We start from the raw sequence: 26,112 nt of genomic DNA on the forward strand, positions 1-26,112 counted from the left end.
CAGAAACCGATCACACCTCCAACCACAATAAACAAATGGTGATGCTATGCGATAGTGTGATCCGAGCGTTGATAATGCTCCCAATGAATATCCACTGTCGTTTACAAGAGAGATCTACCAATATAACCAAGTTTGGGTGCTTAAATCGATGTAAATATTGGCCTTAGCATTGTAAATCAGGGACCTGGAGAAAAACCCAAAATCACAATAATCTCTTAATGTGTTTTGCTCCCATTAAACAACCTAGCTCCCTTATTTGTAACTTAAATTAGGGTTAGGTCTCCCCATGCCCCACCTCTCTTTCTAATAATGTACCTTAATTAGGGTTTAAACATTTTTCCCATAAAACCTTAATTAAAAAACAATAATCCAAAATAGCTACGCAGTCAATGTCGGCCATCTTTGGGGAAAACAATTCCAACACAAGTACTTGGTACCAACCAATATGCCATAAAGGTCCGGAACTGATGAAACACATTAGGCTAAGCAGGGCATGCTAGGCTGGCCCCACCTAGTTAGTCCATACCTAGGCAGGTCCCCGCTTGGGACCGTAACACTAACATGGATAAAAGGCCAATACCTCCTCGCGAACCAAACAATGCACTTTTACTTTTCTCTTGTTCCTGCAAAGAACATTGTCCACCAAATCTAAGACCCTATAACGAAAATTAACCAATGGAGCTAACTGATGAAATAGCTTGATGTTATTCCCATGAAGCAACACTAAGTTGGGTGTGCCAAGTACTCCAACACGCCTTATATGGAGATTTAATATCACTTCATTTCATATTTATCTTTCCTTAAAATTCAATCAAGGAACATTGAAACATCATACAATGAGAGAAACAATTTTCCTAAATTAACATCATCACAAAAAATATATGCCCATTTCTCCCTCTCATTCATGGGAGCCACAGAGAGATCGATCCCCCTGAAACTGGAAACCAAGAATTGCTTGCCAGTGTCAGTTTGTGACTAGTGTGAAGTACCTTCTTTATTCATACGCGTGCAGGCTTTCATGGCCTGCGATAGAAAGTCTGGTTAGAAAGAAAGGAGATATATTTGATTCAAAGTATGAGAGAATGGGCTAAACGTATGTCATTACCTCCTTATCCCAATCACAACGAATCACAATGTAGGCCAAAATCATTGTCTGAACTGCAGTCCCACCAATCATTCCAGCCCATATACCCTGTCGTTGTGTCCACAACCTCAATATATTAGAGATTATTATTGGGATTAACAAGAATTGTTTAGGCGTGCAGTTTGATTTTCACCTGGTCCCAAGTGAGAGTTTTTAGGCATACACAAGCTTAACGTTTATTAATTACGAGAGCATAAAAAATGGTACCCTAACGCACAGTTTTATGTCTGCCTGATTAAATGTAGCCCTATGTGGTGTGATCTGGACCGTTGACCTGGTGGGCCGCCACAAGAGTGTTACATGCCACATGTTCCATTCCGAGCAAATTATTTAACCCTCAATCTAAAATAGGTATTTTAGACTTGTCACCTAAGAACATATGACTGGCCATTTGCAATCCTTGATCAGATGTTTGGGATAATCCAATAGGCATGAAACCTGTAAACAATCCGTAGAATCTGGTGATGGCCCACTGAATTAATAGCCCTGATCACCATATATCTGTGACAAGTAGGCATTGGAACCCACTAGCAAATAACAGGTCTCTGGATATCGATCGTCCTGAATTTTTTATACTGTAACGGCATGTTTGGCATCCATGAAAATAAAATTCATGGAACATTTGTTTACCTAAGGTGAAAGAGTGGCAGCTAGGGCTGTTGAGAGAGAGACTTGAGAGGGCAGCGATTAATGAGAGTATATGATGTGGGGATGGAAAACAGAGAAAAAAAATTTCCTGTTTTCCCCAACTCATGTCCTCCTCACACTCTCTGCCTCTCTGTTTCACTAGTAAACAAATATAAATATAGGGATTTGCTAGATTCCATCGCAAAAGGCATTTGGCAGATGGTCTGTTGCATCTGACAACAGCCACAAAGGCTCACTTTTCAGCAGATTTTGTCTTCATTCACGAGGTGGCTGTTGTCAGATGCAACAGACCATCCTCGAAATGCCTTGTACAATGGATGCTAGCAAATCCCATACGTGTGTGTGTGTGATACCTCCGATAGCTTATCTGAGCAAGGGAGTATGAATAGGGTACAGAGCTATGTTGTTTGGGTTAAGTTAGATATTGATTCTATAGGAATTAACATAGATAGGGTGTTTGTAGGAAATCATCTCTATAGGATCATGCTAACTCTTGATTTGTGGAGGTTTAAAATGGACGGCTATAAAGTGGGTGCATTTTGTGCTTATATAGATCGAATCGCTAGGATGATCCTATGGAGATGAGTTCTTAGGAACACCTATCTATGTTAGGTTTTATGGAATGAATAGTTTGGATGAGTCAGACAGCATGGGTAGTGTGCTATTTATAGTGGCTTGCTCAGATACGCTATCTGAGGTATTGCTCAGATACATCGCCCCCAAACAAATATTCAATGAATTATTTTTGTATGGTTGCCAAACATGCCCTAATACTATTACTAACATAAGAACACGTACCAAAACTCCGAGGTTGAAGACCCAGCCCAACAAAACTCCGACCGGCACTCCGATAACATAGTAACTTCCTATATTTATGTATGCAACAAACGCTTGCCAACCCGAACCCACGGCAACACCTGAAAAATACACACAGATCAAATGTTTCTAGCCATCCAATTGATATCCCACTTAAGCCTGTGCTTTAATTGGATATTACAAAGGACTCACCGGAGAGAATTGGTTGTACACTGTTGAGAAGGATGGTGAAGGCCAAGAGAATTGATAATCTTTTTACTGCTTTGATAATGATGAGACTGGAGGTGAAGATGAGTGAAAATTTGTCATTGAAGGCCATGATCAGGGCCCAGAAAAACAGGCCTATAACCAGTGAGGTCACCACCGATACAATCGTCGCAAACTTAGCGCCTTTCCCGTTGCCTGCTCCGAGCTCATTCGCAACCCGTACTCTGTATATTGCCACAAATATTACATATATATTATCAAAACAATTACCAAGATTGATGAACAATAAGAAAATTGCACGAGGCGTTATGGATTGAATGACTAGGATCATCCGATCAAGGTGCTCTTACTAGCATTGGAGTGGGCTTATGGTTTTCTTCCCGGATTAACGGATCTGATTACATAAATGAGGAAAAAATAGGGCCTAATAAGGTGATTTCCTTTTTAGCATTTTCCAATATTAAAAGGATTGTGAAGGAGCTACTTGACACGCCCGTGTCTTCCCAAGTAATTTTACAAGAAACAAATAAGTTTAGTACAGAATTTATGGGGCGATTATTTTTCGCCCCCCTTCTATATATGGAAGCTGAAACGTACCCGGTCGCAGCGAAAAATGCAAAGGGGACCATGATCTCCCAGCTGTTAATACTCATGCTGTCAAAAAAAAAAAACACAGAAGAAAAAAGAGGGGGAAAAAGAGACTTCAGTACAAGTAAATGAAGGAGAAAAGAACATCATAGTTGAGCTCATAGTTGCACTCCTCCCGTTTGATAGTTATACACACACACTGTTTTTATCATCAAAAGGAGGGTACATAAATATGACATTTTATTTCTTGGCTAGTGATATTGGCACTACAGGGATTTGATAATTGCACAAATTCAGTTTGTCGTTTCGTTTTCTTATTTGCTTCTGAGAGCTTTTTGGGAACTATAATAACCTTTATCATAACCTTTGAATTTGTTTAAATAATAAAAGACAAGATAAGTTTGTGCAATTATCAAAACGTGGTTGTGCCAATATCCAATGGGCAATATCCATCTTATTATAAAAGTGAAAATCCAGAAGCTACTAACCAGATGGAAAGTGCATCAACAGCAACCTCAGCGTTCTTCAAATTTCCAGTCAACAATATCAATATTCTGTAATACCAGTTCTCCAAGCTATTGTTGAACAATCAAAAAACACAAAGGAAAATGAAAATCCAATAGTTATGCATCTCAATCTTCTATATAAAACCTTCAATTCTAAGTAAAAAAACATTCAAAGAATGGGAGAGAGATACCAGAGCATGACCCCAGAAGCTGAAGACAATTTAACAAAATCCCACACCCCAAAGAAAGCTTCTTTAGAGAAACCAGTCCAAGTTTGTGGGCACCCTCCACAAACAGTGTATCCAAACATACCAAAAGCCACAACCCACCATGAGAAATTCAATGTCACCGCAGCTCCCACGATACCAAAATTGAGCTGATAGACAAAAAGCCAACTCAAAAACACATGAACTATAAGCGCAATGCCCGAAACATATGCAACAACAGCGTTCTTGAGTTGGCACTGAAGAAATCTTTGGAGAGGGAATTGGAAGGCAAATGAGAAGTGAAGAGGAATAAGCCATATACAAATAGTCCCCGCCTGTTCGGCAATGTCGTGTGGCTGTCCCATGAGTTTGAGAATTGGGGTCGCGAAGAAGAATATCGGCAAGAGAAGGATCGCTACCACGAAGAGCACAATCCAAGATCGCTGCATATAGATTCCTAATAGGTGATGTTTCTTTGCCCCGAAAGCTTGCCCACATAGTGTCTCTAGAGCACTTGCCATGCCTAACTGAAAGAGAAGAGAAAGAGAGGTTAAAAACAGAGTGGGTTTTGTTTGTTTATTACAATCACAGAAATTAATAGTGATGTGGCCCAATCCATATCATTGACCCATAGAAGCTGAGGTTCGTACACTCAACCAAGGATTGACCATTTTCATTAGGCAGATGGAGGATAGTTTGGAAGTAGAAAATGATTCCTCTAACAAAATTTTCTAGGCTAAAGGAATTTGTGATGGGCCATGGAGAGTGATTAATCTTGTAGATGAGATTAAAGATCTAAGTATGTAAGAAGTGTTTAAGTATGTAAGAAGTGCCAACAATTTGGTTGACCGTCTATTCGAATTAGGAGCATCTAGTGCCTCATTTTATATGGGGGTGCACTTGTAATCATTTCTATATTTCTTAATAAAATTGGTATCTTTTCAAAAAATAATAGTGATACGGCGGACGCATGCAAAAAAAGAGGCAAAGATCACCATCTTTAGACTCTTGAAGAAGAAAAATGTCTCTTTTGATAAAACCCTTGAATCAACAAGGAAATAAAAGGAAAAACATAATTCAAATTTTATTCAATACAAAGATCTGAAATTTCCTATATTTATAGAAATCAAATACATCTCTTACTCAACTATAATTCCTACCCAAAAAAAACTAACTAAAAGAGAACTTAAACAAAGAACATAATACATCAAATAGAAGCCTCTTAATAAGGGAAAATGAAGAAAACCCGCCAAAGGTATATTTGTTATAGAGAGAGAGATATTACCAAAAAAAAAAGGTGAATTAGGAAATGAAGAAAACACATCCAAGTTATCTTTGTTTCGGAGAGAGGGAAAGAGAGATTACGAAGAGTCCAAAGGTGAATCCTAATACAACGGTGTTGGCGATAGAGATGGAAGCTAGTTCGAGATCACCCAAATGGCCGGCAAAGGCCTGTGTTATGATGTTCATTGTATTCAAGGCGAGACGGCTGAAAATAGCTGGACCGGCGATCTGCCATAGCTTCTTTGATTCAATCAAAATCTTTCTACCCAAGCTAGTATCTTCAGCGGATTCTACAGCCGATTCCAATAGCAAAGGCACCTTCTCTTCTCCATTATCCATTGTTTCTTACTCCAAACCCAAAACAAGAGAGAGAGAGAGAGAGAGAGAGAGAGAGAGAGAGAGGGTCTCCTTTAAGGGCTTTGCTCGACTCTTTATCAAAAACTTACAAGTATAGGAATGATGTTTCAGCCAATTTCCATTCAGAGTTTCCACCCTTCTCTTGTTTGTCTTTTACCTGAAATTGCTGCATCTACACCTACTTTCATTTGTCTTCTCATGATTTCGTTGTTAAGAAACTAAAACAAAAGGATACCATCTCTTTCCATCGTTATCTTGATTTCATTCTAACTGTTACCTCACTTAACCCAATTGCCTAATCTACCACCAAGCCGATCCAACGATGAAACTCAACTCAATCCAACGTCTCACATACTCTAAGATTGTTGTATATGGGTGAAGGGATTTTATTTTTCGTTCTTGTATCTTGATGGGTTAGAAGCAAGGTTCTATGTCCTCTTGTAACCGCAGCTCCCACGATGCCAAAATAGAGCTGATGGACGAAAAGCCAGCTCAAAAACACATGAAATACAAGCACAATGCCCGCAACATATGCCATCATAGCGTTCTTGAGCTGGGCACTGAAGATGTCTCTGGAGAGGGAATTGGAAGGCAAATGAGAAGTGAAGAGGGATAAGCCATATACAAATTGTCCCAGCCCATGAGTTTGACTGTTTGAGAATTGGGGTTGCGAAGGTTGCGAAGAAGAATATTGGCAAGAAAAGAACGGCAACCACAAAGAACACAATCCAAGATCGCTGCATATCGATTCCTAATAGGTGATATTTCTTCGCCTCGAAAGCTTGCCCACATAGGGTTTTTAGAGCACTTGTCATGCCTAACTGAAAGAAAATGAGACAAAGGTTAAAAACAGAGGGTGTGTTGTTTGTCTATTACCATCATAGAAAATAATAGTTATGGGGCCCAATCCATATCATCGACTCCATAGAAGCTGAGGTTCATGCACTCCATCAAGGATTGACCATTTTCATCAGGGAGATGAGGGTAGTTTGGAAGTAGAAAGTGATTCCTCTAACAAAATTTTGTGGGCTTAAGGAATTTGTGACGGGTCATGGAGACTAGCCAATCTTGTAAATGAGATTAAAGATCCAAGTATGTAAGAAGTGCCAACGATCGTGTACCCAAATTAGGACCATCTAGTGCCTCATTTTATAAGGGGGAATCTTTACCGAAGTGCACTCGTAATCATTTCTATATTACTTAATAAAATTGGTATCTTTTATCAAAAAATAGTGGTGATGGGGCTGAAGCATGTAAAAAAAAGGGCAAAGATCACCGTCTCTTCTTATAAAACCCATGAATCCACAGGGAAATAAGAGAAAAAACCTAATTCAAATTTTATTCAACGCAAAGATCTGAAATTCTCTATACCCACCTCCATATTTATAGAAATCAGTTTTGTCTCCTAGTCAATTATAACACATGCTAACTGAGACCCAAAAAAGAAGACTAAAACAAAGAATATCCTACATCAAATAGAAGCCTTTTGAAAAAGGGAAAAATGAAGAAAACCTACCAAAGTTATGTTTGCTACATAGAGAGATATTACCAATAATCCAAAGTTAAAAATAGGGAAATGAAGAAAACACATCAAAGTCACTTTGTTTGAGGGGAAAGAGAGAGAGAGAGAGAGAGAGAGAGAGATTACGAAGAGTCCGAAGGTGAATCCCACTACAACAGTGTTGGCTATGGAGAAGGAAGCGAGCTCCAGATCACCCAAATGACCAGCAAATGCCTGTGTTATGATGTTCATTGTATTCAAGGCGAGACGGCTAAAAATGGCAGGACCCGCAATCTGCCATAGCTTCTTTGATTCAATCAAAATCTTTCTACCCAAACTACCATCTTCATGGGATTCTACTGCCAATTCCAATAGCAAAGGCACCTTCTCTTCTCCATTATCCATTGTTTTTCAGCCCAACCCAAAATAGAGAATGGCAGACAGACAGAGTAAAAGAGTTCATTCAAGTGCTTTAATAAGACATACGTCTCTTTTAAGTGCTTTGCTGGATTATGATCAAAAGCAGCCATTCAAAGAATGAAAGCGCTATAATAATACGACAAAAGTTGGAAATTTTCCTCATTTTTCCAGAATTTCCACCTTCTCTTGTTTGTCTTTTGCATCTGACTGAATTCAACCTTCCTATTTTTCGTTTCCTAGCAACTAAATCATGAAAAGACAAACAAAAGAGGGTGAAAATATGAAGAAAGAGATAGAAATATTAAGATTTAGAGGAATGCTAAACTCACGGGTGCCCTGGCAAAAATGGGCTGAAACGGAGCCCACATTGGCTGCAATGTCACCATCGTGCATTTATGGTGGATGCCAGTAAGAGATTATTAAAGGACCAATTACCAATGAGGGACAAACATTAGACAAAATTATCAATATGACCCCTGCTTTTCAAAAATTATCAACCGAGGACAAAAGAGGTCTTGTCAGTAAAAGCTCGACGAAAATACCCTTTGGCATTTACAACATGTTTTGACCTTATTTTCTCCTTCTTTCCTCTTCTTTTACTTTTCCATTATCACTTTTTTGATTTTTTACCCTACTAATAATCTTCCTCCTTGTTCAGCCACCATTGTTGCTGGCAAATCTTGAAAACTTGATTGTTGAGTTCTTACCATCTATCTCTTTGTATTTAGGTTTTTTTTTTCTTTTTTTTTTAGGGTTTTGCACTATTTTTCATTCCTTTGTTTCTGATTTTAGGGTTTAAGCGATTTGTTTTTTAGGGTGAGTTCTGGAGATAATGCATGGATGGCTTCATTCACTTTTTTGGAAGACAAGTGGTTGTATAAGAAAAAGTTGATGTAATACATGAATGGATGGCTACACATTTTCTTATTTACTTAAATTTTTTATTTTGTAATACACAAATTGGGATGTAATACATGAAGCACATTTAATGAAAACAACATCCATTTCTTTTGTTATTTCTATCATGCGCAGAATTATAATGCCATTAGAAGAGTTGCTATAGGCAGGGGGTTTTATAGCAGAAGGGGTTTATCAACTCTCTGGAAGGGAGATAGTAACTCTCAAAAGTAGGGTTACCAATTTTCGAATGGGCTTATCAAGTGCTTGAAAATTGGCCGAGGGTACTGGAGTTTTGGAAGAGGGTTTTCAAGTCTCTAGGATTGGGGTTATCTAGTATAAAAAAATGGGGTCACCAATTTTCGAATGGGGTGATCAAGTCCCTAAAAATTGGCCAAGGGTACTAGAGTTTTGGAAGGGGGTTTTCAAGTCTCTGCGATTGGGGTTATCTAGTATAAAAAATGAGGTTACCAATTTCTGAATGGGCTTATCAAGTCCTTGAAAATTGGCCGAGGGTACTAGAGTTTTGGAAGGGGTTTTTCAAGTCTCTAATATTGGGGTTATCAAGTATTAAAATAGGGTTACCAATTTCCGAATGAGCTTATCAAGTCCCTGAAAATTGGCCGAAGGTACTAGAGTTTTGGAAGGGGGTTTTCAAGTATTTGGGATTGGGGTTATCTAGTATCAAAATGAGGTTACCAATTTACGAATGGGCTTATCAAGTCCTTAAAATTGCCCAAGGGTACTGGAGTTTTGGAAGGGGTTTTTCAAGTCTTTGGGTTGGGGTTATCCAGTATCAAAATGGGGTTACCAAATTCTAAATGGTCTTATCAAGTCCGTTATGAATACGTTTTTACTTCTTGTTTTTTTTCACTTGTTCATTTTCATATTTTTTTCTTTCAATCGTAAGATTTATCTTCTTCATCCTCCGTTGAAAAGGAGAAGGAGAAATGCAAAACCCTAAAAAAAAATGAAAAACAAAACCTAGATATTGAGAGAGAGATGGGAATGAACTCACGTTTCAAATTTTCGAGTTTTCTCGCCTCCAATGGTGGCTAAATGATGAAGAAGATGACTGGTAAGGTGAAAAAAAAACAAAGTTGAAAATGAAAAAGTAAAAAAAAAGAGAGAAAAGTGAAAAAACAAAACGTGTTGCTTAAGAAAAGGGCATTTTCGTCCAGCTTTTAATGACAAGACCTCTTTTGTCCCTCGTTAATAATTTCTGAAAAGCATGCGTCCTGTTGATAATTCCACCTAATGTTTGTCCCCCATTGGTAATTGATCCATTATTAAAATGCACTTTGGTGACTTGTACCCAATGGGGGCGCCCTTGAGTTTTTTATACCTCTAAGATTTAAGTACTTAATGTTTCACACGACGAGTCTAATGATCTAAACTTAAAAAATGACTTCTAAAACAATCAAAAGCAAAACTGCGGATAATTCAACAGTGACAAGCCTATTTTTTAATTGTTACTTTGCTCATCAACCTTGAATTGTGGGCTTTTTTTTTTACCTGAACTTATCTAGAACCACAAATACCAAGGATGCTCAAAGTGTCACATCTTTCCCTAGACCTTCTAGGAAGGTCTTGCCACTGCTAATATGTCTAATTCTTTTTCCTTTTACAGGCAAAATTAGCTAAAGATTCAAGAATCTAATTTGCTTTTATAAATTGATTGATGCGTTACTTTCGGCCTCAACTCTGAAACCAAAGATTGAAACACCTGCTAAGTGATCCTTCTTGTCAATGACCATATCAATCAAGGTTTTATTGTCTACTTCATGCTAAATATTAAATAGACCAAGTACTTTACTGTACCTTGAAGCCTAAGATACAATTTCAACTTAGCCCCTGTTTGTTTTGGGTTTTGTGAACCGATTGTGAATCCAATAACCAGTTTTTAACTCACAATCGGTTCTCAAAATCCAGAGAGAGAGAGAGTATAGGAGGATAAGAACAGTCTAGATTCGAGACAAGATTGAGATCGCCGGGAGAAGCTAGTTTAATAGACATACACGGAACTCTCACCATATGCATCTAACGAGTTTTTATATGACGGAAAATTTCCTCTTAAATGGGCCTTGCCAAAAATATGGGCACATACGGTGATACTAACTCTTTAGATTTTTGGCCTTTCTACACGTAAAGAACAAAGAAAACAAGAGCTCTTGTCTCCCGCATGACGCACTCTCTTTGTTAAGCACTTTGTCTGCTTGTACATTTCTTTTTCTTGAAAAAATAAATGTTTGTCTACTTATAAAAATGCAACCAAATTACGGTGAGGCCCATGTAATTGGCCCAGAATAGATAGGACGTCGTACTCTCCTGACGTGGGATTATTGGGACCCTTCGACTTTTCGGGAGGTTTAAAATAGACTACACGGTACTGAAATCTCAGCAAATTGAAGGGTTAGGATCATCTTGTAAAGAAGATTTTTGGAGCATGGTCTAGCTCAATAGAATGAATTCGGTAAGGGTAAACTATGCCCGTGATGGATTGAAGGTCATGAACTCAAGTCTTATCCATTCAGCCAATTCGTGACAAAAAATGTTAGAAATGTTATACCAAACAAGTCACTCCGACAGTTACGACCCGTCACCAAGCAGTCCAGCCACCAAAAATGGATTGGAGCATATCCTATCTACATCAAGATGTAGAAGAAATCAAAGCAAAATGGAAAACTAAGTTAAGAGAGAAATTTTTCTCTTGAATATGATTTCAAATCACTACTCACACACCGTAATACGTTTTGCTTCTCCCTGTTTAGAAACAAAACCAAAACACAAAATATTATTTTACTTTAACTAAACGTTTAGAGACTATACGTCTCCTGCTATAACTTTCCCTCTACATGAAAAGATAAACATAACTTCTAAACAGACTAGAACTCTTCATTTTGGATCTAGATTAACATAATCTATTCAAACTCAACAACTTTGCTAAGAGCAATATGTGATAACTCCAGCACATGACCCAACATATGAGCAGTATAGACCATCCACCTGTAGCTAAGGGAAAGGTGGAACGTGTGAAAGAAGACGAGAAAAAGCTTGGTATCACCATGGTTTAAAATTTCGGTTTCGGTAACCGTTTTGGACCCCACCGAAAACCGAAATTTGGTAATTTTGTTCGAAATTCCGAAATTTTGTAACACTTTTTTAAAAAAATAAATAATCGCATTTAATCGAGATTTCGGACCGAAATTACCGAAATTTAGGTCCGAAATTCGGTAAATGGCGAAAAATGGAATTTCGGTAAATTTCGGTTTCAGTTAGACCTGGCAAAAGTGACCCGTGCCCGCGGGTCGACCCGGCCCACCCGCAAATTTGCGGGCACGGGTCTAAGTTTCCGTGACCCGTCAAAAACCAACCAGCAAAAACACGGGTCGGGTCGGGTCAACCCGTGGGCACCCGCGGGCACCCGCATTTTTACAGTATTTTTTAATCTTTTTGAGAATGTTATCATCACTGCTATTTGTTTTTTATGAGTAACTCCTCACTTTATAAAAAGTACGGTATGTCCTGCACCGTAGGATTATCCAAAGTTCCAAACCGTCCATTAGATGGGCCATACCCTAAATAGGTTATGCCCCAAAATTATTTCCATCGGTTGATTCTAACCCTCCGATCTATAGAGGGTTAGGATCAACCCTCTAACATTCAGATTGGAGGGATAGGATCATCCTATGGAAATGATTTTTGGAGCATAACCTATTTAGGCTATGGCCCAGCTAATGGACGGTTTGGATCATCCTATGGTGTGGGCCATACATAAAGTGAGAGGCCCAGTAGTGTTGATAACATTTAAATGTGGTTTTTATTTTATTAGAATTTGCTATCAAGCTTCTCCTTTGGCAATTTCTCGGCAAGTGGCCTTTGTGTATGCAAAGATGCGCGCATCCAAATGTTGCTAAAATGTTCCTAGAAAATATGTAAAAAAGTAATCATTACACCACAAAAAGTACATTAGCTAAATTATAAAGTTTTGAATGACAAATTACCTAGAAAGGGTTATAAAATTTTAAAATTACAAAACAAATACCAAATCATATATGGGAGGTTATGACAATTACGGGCAAATAGAGGCTGTCAAATCAAAATAATTATTACAATCCCATATTTGCGGGTGACCCGCGGGTTGACCCGGCCCACCCGCGGGCCGCGCGGGTCACGTAAATTTTGACCCGCCAAAATGCGGGTCATTTTCTCACCCGACCGTGGACCCGCACCCGCATCACCCGCGGGTTGACCCGGCCCGACCCACCCGTTTGCCGGGTCTAGTTTCGGTCCCCACGAAATTTCAGATTTTGGTCGAAATTTAAAACGATGGGTATCACATACTTCCAACAAAATGACTTAAATGTTCTTTTAAGAGTCAGTTTTCAAAATAATAACTAGTGATCTCTCGTGACAGGATCGATGCGGCTAATCATTATTGTTGGAATAGAAATCTGGGCATTATCGCGGCCATAGTATCCCAACGAATAGACAACAATGAAATCCTATTTCGAATAGACAACATATGGACAACAATCATATTTTGTAACATTTTGTGTTGAGGGATCCAGCGCATGATGTGGGCCCCACACCCACCCTCATATCTCATGAGAATCCTATTTCGAATAGACAACAATGAAATCCAATTTGCAAATTGAAAGTAAGAGAAGTGGTGTGTGGTGAAAAAAAAAAAAGCATAAAAAGAGAGAAATAGAGAGTAGTATAAAAAAAAAAAGAATAAGAAGAGTTTTCTTTTGGTATCTTAGGTTTTACTATGGGGCTAAAAACCTAATGCTCTGTTTGGTTGCCGGGTTTTTTTGGTTCCTGGGAGTTATGTGGGAGAGTAAGTTAAATTTTGGTCCCATCCCATGTTTGGTTGCCTTTTAGCACTAGGTTTTTTTTAATCCCATTCTTGTAATGATTACTTGTGGGGTGAATTTTTTAATCCCACTTTTGTAATGATTGCCTTTTCATCCCATCCCAAGATAACCCCAGGAACAAAAATAAACTCAGGAACCAAAAATAAGCTTGAGAAGAACTTTTTTCTATCCAACAGTTCAAGCAACCAAACAAAGGTTTTTTTTTTTTCCCACCATATCTCCCCGGGTATTTTTTTCTCCCACATAACCAAACATGGGATTTTTATTTTACCAGGAAACTTCTAGGACTTTTTTTTTCCCACCTATCTCCCAGGGTATTTTTTTCTCCCACATAACTCCCAGGAACAAAAAAAACCCGGCAACCATACAGAGCATAAGAGTTTAGAGCTGTCTTCTTAAAGATGTTCACAATGCGGTTGAATCCTCTTGGCGAACAGAAACTTCTCAAGGATTTATTTTCTCTATCTTAAAGATTGGAATGCATATTTGCAGTTAGAAACTGTGATTTGTCGTTCATAAAGAGATAACCCTTGTATCTCTCTAATTTCTTGCTAGCGTTCGAAGGCATTTCGCGGATGGTCTGTTGTATCTGATAGCAGACACAGAGGCTTACTTTTCAGCAAATTTTTTCTTTATTCATGAGGTGGCTACTGTCAGATGCAACAGACCATCCGTGAAATGCCTTCTGCGATGGACGCTGGCAATTCCCTAAAATCCCTTTATAAATTAATCAATTTTGTAGTTAGTTTTAGTATTTTGTTAAATTAAAAGTAAGTTATTTAGACTGTGTGTTCATAAAGTCAATCCTCAAGAGAGGAGGAAGAGTTATGCTTTAATAGAGGGCAATCCCCTGTCCCAACAACCAGTTTTTGTTCAATTTCGTCCATACGATTTCTAACTCAACTAAAAGAATCTCTCTTGGACCATGAAAACCATTGTAGCTAAGCTATGGTTGTCAGTGGGAGTACCCACATCCAAATGGATACAAATTTTACCTTCTAGCTAATTCATGTCAAGCTAGATCCACGCACATTGGATGCAAAGGAAATTTGCACCCCTCTTCCATACGTGGCACATGTGACCCCTCTTTTGGGTTGACTACCATGAATTTTTATTATAATGAGTTGTTGGATTTTGAACCGTGAGACAATAGCTCTAATACCATGATAAGCAACCAATTACTACAAAAGCCTAAGTTGTTAGAGTTGGTGTTATTTAATCGTTTATACTTCACCATCTCTCTCAAGGGTCTTCTTTCGAATTTCAGCAACTGTAGTTTATCTTTCCAAGGGCATGTATAAGAAAAATTTCTAATGTTGATTGCTATTTGGAATCGGATTATTCCTAAACGTGGCTACTTGCTTTTTTCTACAGCACATTGCAGCCTCGTGAGAATAACTATATGGATTTTGTAATGATGAGCATAAATAAAAAAGAAATCTGGAGAATAAGATACGTGCATATATTCATAGTGACGTGGCTTATTTTTAGGAGTGTTTGGGAGAATATGATACGTGCATATATTCATAGTGACGTTGCTTATTTTTAGAAGTGTTTGGAGTCTTTATGTTTATCTGGTATTCCTAGCTTAGTCTAGAAAAAGTCTAGGAGTCTAGTGATAAATCCTAATAAAGTAAAGATAAGATATAGTTGCGATTTTATAGGGATGTGAATCATTTTGTGGCTCTTTTCTTGTATTTAAAGTGATTCATCAGCAAAATATGCACGCAGGATTTATCCCAAAAATTGTGTTTTCACAGAAAGGAGGAAAGACCCTTCCCTCGAAGTGGGTCAAGAGGCTGATCTTCCCTATGAGAAGATCAAATCGGTTACGAACCGATTTGTAACCGATTTAGATTCGTAACAATTGGTATCAGAGCAGCACGATCCCACGGCGTTTCAGAGGAACAATGGATCATTGGGAGGATAATATACAAGAGATCAAAAGGCTTCTAGTTTCATTAAGTGCCAGTTACAATCGAATGGCGTCGGCATTCGTCCTAAAGCTATAGAAAATAAAGAGATCAAAGACAGAAAGCTTGAGACTCTTGCTCAACATAGAATTAAAACAAGAAGCAAAACCCACTCACACAAAGCACAAAGGACAAAATAGAGAGATGAGAGAGAGAGACAGAGAGACAGAGACAGTTTTCTTGAATATCTTTATTTCAAAGCAACTAAATCATACACCACTCTTTTCACTTGTCTTTTGAGATAGAGATTATTCTTTTCTTGAATATCTTTATTTCAAAGCAACTAAACCATACACCACTCTTATCACTTGTCTGCTATTCATGTTCTCTTTTCTTTTTTTTTAACTCACACGTTCTGTAACGTTGTCTCTCTCTATGCACTTGCCTATTCATAAACAAGAAACATACAGACCCAATAGGAGTCTGCCAAATCAAAGCATCCTATTCTAAATACATTACCCTACCATCACTCCTATTTTGACTAGGACTCAATTGCCAAACACAAACTGATACTAAATAGGATAAGCATTCATGTTAGTTCCACTTCCGCCCATGTGGGCCCGCATCACGCCGTGCCAGCCTGGCCCCTCCGGCACGTGTTGCGAGTCAGCGATGACTCTCAACACTCCCCCTCAGCGCTGACTCTCTACTAGTCGCGCCAAGTACCTTTTGTACTTCACAAACTTCATGTAGCTCAACCCTTTGAAAACACCATGAAACTTCGCTATCTTACCATACCACGCTCTCGGAGCCTGCTTCAAACCATATAAAGCCTTCCGCAACTTGCACATGTATTGCAGATTCTTGGTACTCTCAAATCCCCTGGGTTGCTCCATGAAAATTTTTCGATCCAATTCACCATGCAAGAATGCATTTTTCACGTCCATCTGCTATAACTTCCACCCTTTACAAGAAGCAAGGGCAATAAGCACTCGTACCGTAGTTATTTTGGCTACTGGACTGAACGTCTCATCATAATCAAGCCCGTACTTATGAGAGAATCCACGAGCAACAAGTCTCGCCTTGAACCTTTCAACCGACCCATCCGCTCTGGTCTTTACCTTGTACACCCACTTCCACGAAATAGGTGACACTCCACCTGGTAGTAGAACCAGATCCCATGTTTCATTCTTCTTCAAGGCTAAGATCTCCTCTTCCATTGGTTCCTCCCATTCAGGAACATCTTGGGCTTCTTCAAAAGACGTCAGTTCGATAATACCGACTTCCTCAACTGATGTTGCTACATATGCCACAGGTTCAGACTTTGGAATTTCTGAGCTTTCTTCTCTGGACATCACCTCCTCCTGAGGTTCTATAGATTCGGCTTCACCTCCGCTAAAGTCGTCGTCTAACGGAACGACTGTCACTTCACAATTGCTCATGTCCACCAAGCTAGCAACATCCACTACCTCTGTAATCGTTAGAGCAGCTTGACAGGAATCATCCTGTTCTTCTTTAGGAGTCTGTCAAATCAAAGCGTCCTATTCTAAATACATTACCCTACCATCATTCCTACTTTAACTAGGACTCAATTGCCAAACACAAACTGATTCTAAATAGGATAAGCATTCATGTTAGTTCCACATCCGCCCATGTGGGCCCACATCATGCCCTGCCTGCCCAGCCCCTCCGGCACGTGTTGCGAGTCAGCGATGACTCTCAACAAAAGCTAGATGAACCCCCATGTCTGAAGAAATTGAGCGAAGAAATTAATTTGAGCAGCAGTAGCAATGTTGAGAAGGCTTCCACGAAGAGAAAAAGAATAAACAAAAGAAGAGGAAAGAAGAGAGAAAGAAATCAAAAAGAAGAAACAGAGAAAAGCCACAATTGAAAGGCGTTTATCAGCGTTGCCAATTTCGACAAGGTTGTCGCCAGAAAATTCGCCGTTCCTCTCAACTTATCCAATGGCCATCCATGCGTCAACGTCCCAATCATTTCAAAAAGACACAACAAAGGAGCTACACGATACAAGGTAAGAAGTTCACCGATATGAAAGGGATTTCCCCTTCAACTGTTCGGTTAGAGACAACCCATGAAGAACCTGCGATGGATCTACGGATGAAGAGTTTGCTCGATTGCTCACAGGATCGTCGGATCTCACTTCATAAGGACAGCAAGCCAAAGTTCAAGATGAAGTTCATGGCCAAATTTCCAAATGTGAACCTTGAGGACAAGGTTCATTTTTAAGGGGGTAGGAATGATACGTGCATATATTCATAGTGACGTTGCTTATTTTTAGGAGTGTTTGGCCGGCCTTTATGTTTATCTGGTATTCCTAGCTTAGTGTAGGAAAAGTCTAGGAGTCTAGTGATAAATCCTGATAAAGTGAAGATAAGAGATAGTTGAGATTTTATAGGGATGTGAATCATGGCTGTTTTGTGGCTCTTTTCTTGTATTTAAAGTGATTCACCAATAAAATATGCACGCCAAATTTATCCCAAAAATTGTGTTTTCCCAGAAAGGAGGAAAGACCCTTCCCTCGAAGTGGGACAAGAGGCTGATCTTCCCTTTGAGAAGATCAAATCCGTTATGAACCGATTTAGGTTCGTAACAGAATATTCATTAGACAGGGAGCCATCGGTGTTGAAACATGCAAATATTGAAATAATGTTCACAATCCAATTAATTAATAAGAGCATCCAAGTCTCTTGAAAATTTAATTTTTTTTTTCCTGGATCTCCAAGAGCATTAATAAAAGAAATTAAGATGACGCTGCATTTCTTGAAGAATAACTTTGAGGACCACCTATTTAAGCCAAGATTTCCTATAAAAAATTATATGGTCATGCTCATTCAAAACTTAAAATATAGAGGCTACAAAGGAATCTTTTGTAGTTGTTGAAATCTGTTTGTTTATGTGGAGAACATTGCATAACTAGTTATATACCTTCACTCAACCAATTGGATATATGGCTTTCACCGATTAAAATATTTGCAAAGAATAAATGGTTGGTATTTTGAAATTCCCAAGAGCAAAGAGAGCATATTTAGATCATATCTTTGATATTAAACTTTGCTTTTATTGGTGGGTCTGTCCAAAAGGGCATTTTCACTAGCTCTCAGAATATTTCTCCATCCCTACGATGAATTAGGCCCCATAGTACACCCTTTCATATATTTTTCCTTCCCTCAGTTGAACCACAAGAGTCCCCCTTTCACTGACAATACATTGTAGATGATAGTTGGGCATAACAAAGATCTACACAGCGAAATCACAATGGAAATACACAAACCAGAAGATCTTCAAAAATTTTTTATGATAATCCAAATCAATCTAATAACAGAGTGTTTTTGCTGTAAAAGTTTTAAACATACTATCAAACAGCCAACCTACAAAACAAGTTTAAAAAAAAATGCGGTGTGAGCACAATTTGTGAAGAAAAATTTCATTTTGTGTGATGATTTGATTGAAACATTGGCTTACATATTCTCCATCATGATTGCCATCAAACTGATTTTCAGCATCATTATCACTTTGAAACTTTTAACCTTGCCATCAAACTGATTTTCAGTGAATTGCTCAAATATCTTAAAGGTGTTCAATACATTCGCATTAGCATGTAATGGGTATTATCCAAGAGAAGTTGCTTTAATCATCTAAAAATAACACATAATATATAATGGGAAATGATATATTCACCCGCCCCTATTTTTACTTGGGATAGCCAACTCTAGTGTAAGAGTAGTCATAAATACACCAGAGGGGGATGTCCCAAGTAAATAAAAGGGCGAATACATCGCTTCCCTATTTAAATATATTTAGAGAGGTGATAGGAGAGGGACCCACACATCAGTGAATAAATCCCAAGGATCACCGAAATACGTGACTCACTAAGAGATTTATGTGGGTAAAGGTTTAGTGGTCACATCAGCTTTTTCTTGCTGACATCAGCAAAATCTTGTCTTGAAAAGGGTGTTCTCTCTTTCTCTCTCTACCCTCTCTCTCCACTCATCATAATATCTTTCTCTAATTAATGCTTGTCCCCTCTTTTGTCTCCTACCTTTACCCACATAAATCCCAGAAAAAAAAAAAAAAAACCCGGCATCCAAACAGAGCATAAGAGAGGGTGGAAAAATATGGAGAAAACCCAATGCAATCTTAGGTGCCCTTGCATCATATCCATAGAGACAAGTTATAATTGATTTACACAAAATTCAGGAAAAACATGTACTTAAACTACCTAATTAATTAAAATTCAAAATACATAACTAAAAATAACTAAAAAAACTAACTATTTACCACCCTACAATCAAACAGTCAGATTCTTTTATTTCTGATCTGATATTTTCTAACATCTGATCAAACAGTCAGATCCTTGGGCAATGATACTTATAATTGAAGCACAACGTGAGTTGAATGATCATTTACACACCCTCTTATTGCTAACAGATATAGGCCACCCTTACTCAGTCAGTGAACAGGAACCTTCCTTGTTGAGCATTGGACGTTTGGATGCACCAAAGAAGGGTAAAATCAAAGCAAAAGGACACATTTTCCATTTCCTAGTTTTATTTTTTTTGGGCACGCAGAAATTGTCCGCTCTAAATTTTCCAAATGGAAGCCGTTTTGCACTGTTTGACTTTCCTCTCAAATAAAGAGAAAAGGGAAGGTAAAGAAACGAGAATCTATATCACTTCTACGTCTATATTATGTGCATTCAAACAGACCCTAATGAAAAGGTGAGAGTGGTGAAACTCTCGTGTAAATTGAGTAGTAGAGAGAAGATTTTTATTGATATCCGGAACATATAAGACATCAAGAAGATGAAATTCAGATTCAAGGGTATGTAAGATTGAATTTCCAACATGGTGAATAGGAAAACATGTACCGTTCCCATACAAAATTGTTGGCCTCTGGCTATGAAAAAAGCAAGGTTGCTGTTAGGTCTAAAATTGGTAACAGGTTATGTTAGGGTCGGGAGGGCTGATCTGGCAAGCCACCGCTGAAGGGCTAATGGAGTCCTGCGCTGCACAAGGACACAGACAAGAATACAAAGGGTCAGAAGACCAACCCGGAGTGGTGCTCCGGACGGGCGCTTCAACACTCAAGTCAGTATGAGCAGGAGTGCAGAGCAATGTCAGAGCAAAAAGCTTAGGGTTTTCGATTTCAAATCCCTCACCTTAGCACAAGTGAAAGCTATTTATAGTGGTTCTGAGCCACCTGTCCAGGACCGGTGGTAACCCCTGTATGGACCAGGTATCATACCTAGGAGGGGCAGATGGAAGTCCCTGATTGGTCGAGGTGTCATACCTAGCAGGGACAGGTGTTGGCTTTGCAGTGGTCCCTGTGAGGGCCACGTGTCAACAGCCGATTGGTTGCAGATTTTGGACCCCATCAGTTGCCCCCTGGTTCTCCGAGTCGTGATAGCGGCTAGGGGAAGCAAAAAGAGGGTTAAAACAGCATCAGGCCGGCCTTAAGGCCTCTGGGCAGCTGAGGCCGGCCTCAAACTGGGCCAGAAGAAACCGCGGCCGGACAGGGGCCTCCGGGAGGCCTGGTCCGGTCTTGAAGCTTGGCCTGAAGGAGCACGGCCAGACAGGAGCCTGTGGGATATCCAGTCTGGCCAAAATTTGGACCAGAAGTCTGGCCGGCCAAACCTCCTGGGCGTCCTGGCCGGGCAGATCTCCTGGGCGTCGCGGTAGGTCGGGCAGATCTCCTGGGCGTCGCGGTAGGTCGGGCAGATCTCCTGGGCGTCTAGCGATTGCGCCATATCCTGTCCGGCTAAGGCGCTGGACGGCCAGGCCGGGCAGGTCTTTTGGCGTCTAGCGATTGCGTCATATCCTGTCCGGCTAAGGCGCTAGACGGCCAGGCCGGGCAGGTCTTTTGGCGTCTAGCGATTGCGCCATATCCTGTCCGGCTTAGGCGCTGGACGGCCAGGCCGGGCAGGTCTTTTGGCGTCTAGCGATTGCGTCATATCCTATCCGGCTAAGGCGCTAGACGGCCAGGCTGGGCAGGTCTTTTGGCGTCTAGCGATTGCGCCATATCCTGTCCGGCTTAGGCGCTGGACGGCCAGGCCGGGCAGGTCTTTTGGCGTCTAGCGATTGCGCCATATCCTGTTCGGCTAAGGCGCTGGACGGCCAGGCCGGGCAGGTCTTTTGGCGTCTAGCGATTGCGCCATATCCTGTCCGGCTAAGGCGCTGGACGGCCAGGCCGGGCAGGTCTTTTGGCGTCTAGCGATTGCGCCATATCCTGTCCGGCTAAGGCGCTGGACGGCCGGGCCGGGCAGGTCTTTTGGCGTCTAGCGATTACGCCATATCCTGTCCGGCTAAGGCGCTGGATGGCCGGGCCGGGCAGGTCTTTGCCGCCTAATCACTTTGGAACTTGTGCCTCACATTTAATGTGGACGGCGCAGTTAATGCGGACGGTGCATTTAATGTGGTACGTGACGTGGCGCACTCCGGCTGGTGGGAAAAGGGCGGGATTTTTCCCGCTCTTCCCAGCCTATATATACCGGAGTTTTTACTCCTCATTTTTCACTTTTCACATTTTACTCTCCTCCTCTGCTGCTCGGCTATTCAGCTTTCTGCCCGCTTCGGACCAGTGAGCCCGGAGATCTTCGGTCAACACTTCAGTTCGGTAATTTCTTTTAGCTTTTCTTTTCTTCCTTTTTAATGTCTAGCACTAGTTCGGAGTCGGACTCTGGCTCAGAGGAGTCCGGTTCGACCAATAGTACGGGGTCCGGGGCGTCGGAGAGGACGAGGCCGGCCTCTCCTACGGAGGCCGGTGTTGAGGACGAGGAGATAATAATCGTAGTAGACGAGGAGAGCGGGGAGGAAGTGATTGTGGACTTAGACACAATCCCGGTCCGTGGGGACGGACCGCACCGGGTAGAAACCAGCGGCGACGAAGAAGACGTTGAGGCGGTAGTTCCTCGCTCGCCGCGCGCGCCCGTCGAGGTGATAGCGGAGGCACGGATGGAGGCCAATCCGCAGTACAACATCGGGGCGTTGTACGAGGTGAACCATCTGGGGCCGGGCAAACTTCAGGCCGTCAGGGACAAATACTGTATCCCTGATCGGTACACTTTGAGGGCGGCCGTCGAAGGGGACCGGGCCAGCAACGATTTTTAGGTCCTTTTCCGCCGGCCTCCGGAGGCCGCGAGTTCGTCGTTGTCGCCATCGACTACTTTACTAAGTGGGTAGAAGCTGAACCTCTGGCCAAGATCACCGAGCAGAACGTCCAGAACGTTTTCTGGAAATCAGTGGTGTGCAGATTCGGGATACCTCGGGTCCTCATAACAGACAATGGCAAGCAGTTTGACTCAAGGAACTTCAGAAAGTTTTGTTCAGATCTGAAGATTGAGCAAAGGTTCACTTCCGTGGCACATCCTCAGACGACTGGACAGATCGAAGTGACGAACAGGACTCTGCTGCAGGGGATAAAGAAAAGACTGGATGATAAGGCCGGACGCTGGGCTGACGAGCTGTACCATGTGCTCTGGGCGTATCGGACTACCCCACGCACTGCAACGGGTGAGTCGCCTTTCAATCTCTCCTTCGGGACAAAAGCTGTGATTCCGGTTGACATCGGTATTCCCTCCCCAAGAATTGTTAACTTCAATGAACAGCTCAATGGGGACGGACTCCGTGTCAACCTCGACTTGCTTGAGGAAGTCCGTGAGGAATCACAAATCAGAGCCGCAACGTATAAGCAGAAGGTGTCCCGCCTTATAGGCCTGGAGGCCCAGGTTGAAGAACTGTGTGTCCTTCCTCTTCTCAGTTTTCTTCACGGCCTCCCTCACTGCCGCTTTCATGGCCGCCTCGATAGCCGCCTTTTCCCTCTGACCGGCTCTCTCCCTCGCAGTTAGGAGATCCTGCACGGCCTGGTTTTTCACCCTCTGCAGCTCGTCCTTCAAGCTGTTGAATTCGGCCTCTTTGATCTGGACGGCTTCGGTAAGCCCGTCCTTGTCCTTTTGGAGCTGGCTCTTCTCGGACTCTATCTGTGTGAGCGTCTCAGAGAAGAGATAACGCTTCTTGGCCATGTCTCTTGAGTAGACCTGGAGTTGATAGAGGGCGGAGGTGATTGCCGCTTCGCAGGTCTCCGGCGCCTCCTTCTCGACGTCCCGCGCCGATTGGTTGCAGATTTTGGACCCCATCAGTTGCCAGAGTGGGAATCGAATGCGGGAATCGAAGGCTCCCAGGGAAGAATCCTGCTTCCTTGGAAAAAAGCAAAGGATGTGTTGTTAAGTTGCTGCATACGGTTATGGATATCATCGAAACAAATCAAATCTGCCCTTTTGTCGCAAAGGAAAGCTAAACAATAGAATGTGGTCATTTTTCTTGCACACGAGATGTGTTTGGGATGAGACCCAGGGGTGGAGCTACATGTAGCATTAGGGAGGCAGCTACCCCCGTTGAGTTGGGCCAAACTCCTTAATAGGCCCAAATCAATTGGGCCCAGCCCCCTTTGAAGCCTGCCCCCTTATGTATAAATCCTAGCTTCGCCAGTGATGAGACCCATACCTTATTGGTGGACGGTGGCCTTATATGATGTTCCAAAAGATCGGCAGTTTCGATATCATACGCATGCCCTTCTATAGGACCCAAAAATTATCGTTTACCATTGATCGTGGAAGTGACTTTTAACATAGTTGTTCTCATATTTATTAAGGATGGAGAATGATTAAATGCATGTGTTAAATTTGAATTTCTCATAAGATTTACACATGATATCTACGAGCTTGATGAACTATTCATAAATTTTGAGCTTTGATTTGGAAAATCTCATTCAAATCCCCAAGAGTTAGTGAATAATTCAGAAATCTTTAAAGCTTAAAATGGGGCGTCAAAAGTTCGGAATATTTCACAAAAAGACCAATCATTTGGAGAATTTGTAGCAAAGCCGCTAAGCATGCATTGTATCTTATAGTTGAATTTTCTAAAGTTTCATTTCCTTTGTGGGTATTCAAATGTATGGTTGGTTCAAGGGCTCATGACTACTCATCAAGCTGCAAAGCCTAGACCAGCTTTTTTTTACGGTGATCAGGCACCAACAAGGGCGGGGCATCCACCCTTCGTATTTGATCCAACTGCAGCGCACTTTTTCACCTTTTTAAGAGGCTGATGTTGAATCAAGTATCAAGGATGGATGTCCCGCCCTTGTTTGTGCCCGATCTGGCACCATATAATTTCTAGTAAAAAAGAACTGAAAGAGGGGAAAAACCAAACAGAGAGCCCAAAACAATCAAGGAGGAAGTCGAAAACTTCCAACTCCTCCTTCAAGGAGTTGCCCTCTACTTAGATTAAAGCAATAAATTTACCTATTCCAGCTCTCTCTCTGCTTAGATTAAAGCAATAAATTTAAGCGATAAATTTTGGGTGATGATATTTTCACCCCTGCCGTACTTGCACATACCCTTTAAGACGATTTGACATAAAGTTGCCCACTTTTCACGTCAAATCAGGTTATACGCGGGGCGTGCACGTAATGTAGGGGGCAAAAATATCATCTCCCTAAATTTTACCTATTCCAGCAAAATTGTAAATCCTTTTGTTTTAGGTATGACTAACTCCACACCATGAAGGTTAGACGACCTCTACAATTAATTTAAGGGCGTTAATGAACCCAGATGGTCTGATATATCCGAATAATCCGAACGTTAAATGACGGGACTATGGCACAACACCTTTATCCGAACCCTGGGCCTATTGGATCCATATCCCAAGGCCCAAAAATTATTTCGGATCATGACCTAGACGTACGACGCTTCATGACAAAATCTTAATCGAGCAGCCTAGATCTGACTGGAGGACGTCAGTGTACAATAATACCCTCGTATTTTCTTTCATTGATTTCGATTCATGAGGGGTATTTTTGTAACTTTAAAAAGTCATTTTCTCAAACCAACAAACAATATTTTATTTATTTGCTCCTCCTTGTGACGATGATTGTCCTTAATGTCTAATCAGGTGTCCTTTACATTGGATCAGGTATTTCCATCGAGAGATTACTATGGCATAAGTGGGCAAGACGTGGTACTTGATTCGATCGGAAATCAAGCTCTCGATGAACTCTTCAATCCTGAGTAGCTGGGGTAGAATGTTTTCTTCACTATGCTCGATATGAAGGATGTTTTTATGGAAGTGAGGTGAATCTCCATATGCCATCTTTGACTCATGTGCTTCAATTGAAAATTTCGTAATGATGCTCTCTTAAGTGATTCGGGCTCTCCAGGAGCTTCAAATGACGTTGGCAGCATAGTTGGTATACAAGAAATTTACTCGGGCAATTTTGTATCTCCACTGTCACTCCCCGACCCCACTGTGTAGATATTGTCTGGTTCTGGGTCATCGACCCTCCCCGGTTTTATTTTCCAGTAGCACTAACTGTGCCCGACCCACTCCGTGGGGCCCGCCTCTTGGAGATGCTGAAAACACGTCTACACGGGGAGAGGAAAAATTCACATATATATAGCCCAACAACTTTTCCTCACTTTCTGATGTGGGATCTAAGAATCCACCCCCCTTAGGGCCCAGCGTCCTCGCTGGCACACCATACTAGATGGTACCGAGAAGATCCCTTTAGGACTGACGGCCCAAATCTTGCTATCCAGTATCCACAGTTCTACATACTATAGTGGTGTTAGGCAACAGTAAACATGCTTGCCATATTCATGCATGTGACACCAAGTCCAATTAACATGGATCTCATTATTATGTAACCAATCAACGCATGGGCCAGTTCACACA

General features: G+C 41.1%; 1 protein-coding gene across 2 annotated transcripts; it reads right to left on the reverse strand.

Annotated features, from left to right (window-relative positions):
- Positions 1–686: 686 nt before the first annotated feature.
- Positions 687–7,736, reverse strand: LOC143848156 (protein DETOXIFICATION 27-like). 2 transcript variants are annotated; one of them, XM_077357006.1, is made up of 8 exons: positions 7,405–7,736; positions 4,101–4,642; positions 3,892–3,978; positions 3,413–3,469; positions 2,801–3,039; positions 2,591–2,709; positions 1,106–1,192; positions 687–1,023 (listed from the first exon to the last, which is right to left on the reverse strand). In XM_077357006.1, exons 1-8 carry the CDS (start codon positions 7,660–7,662, stop codon positions 976–978), a joined length of 1,437 nt encoding a protein of 478 aa, XP_077213121.1. In that variant the 5' UTR covers positions 7,663–7,736; the 3' UTR covers positions 687–975. The 2 variants fall into 2 exon arrangements, with proteins under 2 accessions (XP_077213121.1, XP_077213122.1); XM_077357007.1 differs by lacking the exon at positions 7,405–7,736 and adding an exon at positions 5,481–6,786.
- Positions 7,737–26,112: the final 18,376 nt, after the last annotated feature.

Source organism: Tasmannia lanceolata, unplaced genomic scaffold, assembly GCF_043159265.1.
Source record: "Tasmannia lanceolata isolate RefF3 unplaced genomic scaffold, GAP_Taslan_0.1 ptg000016l, whole genome shotgun sequence".
NCBI classification, from domain to species: Eukaryota; Viridiplantae; Streptophyta; class Magnoliopsida; order Canellales; family Winteraceae; genus Tasmannia; species Tasmannia lanceolata.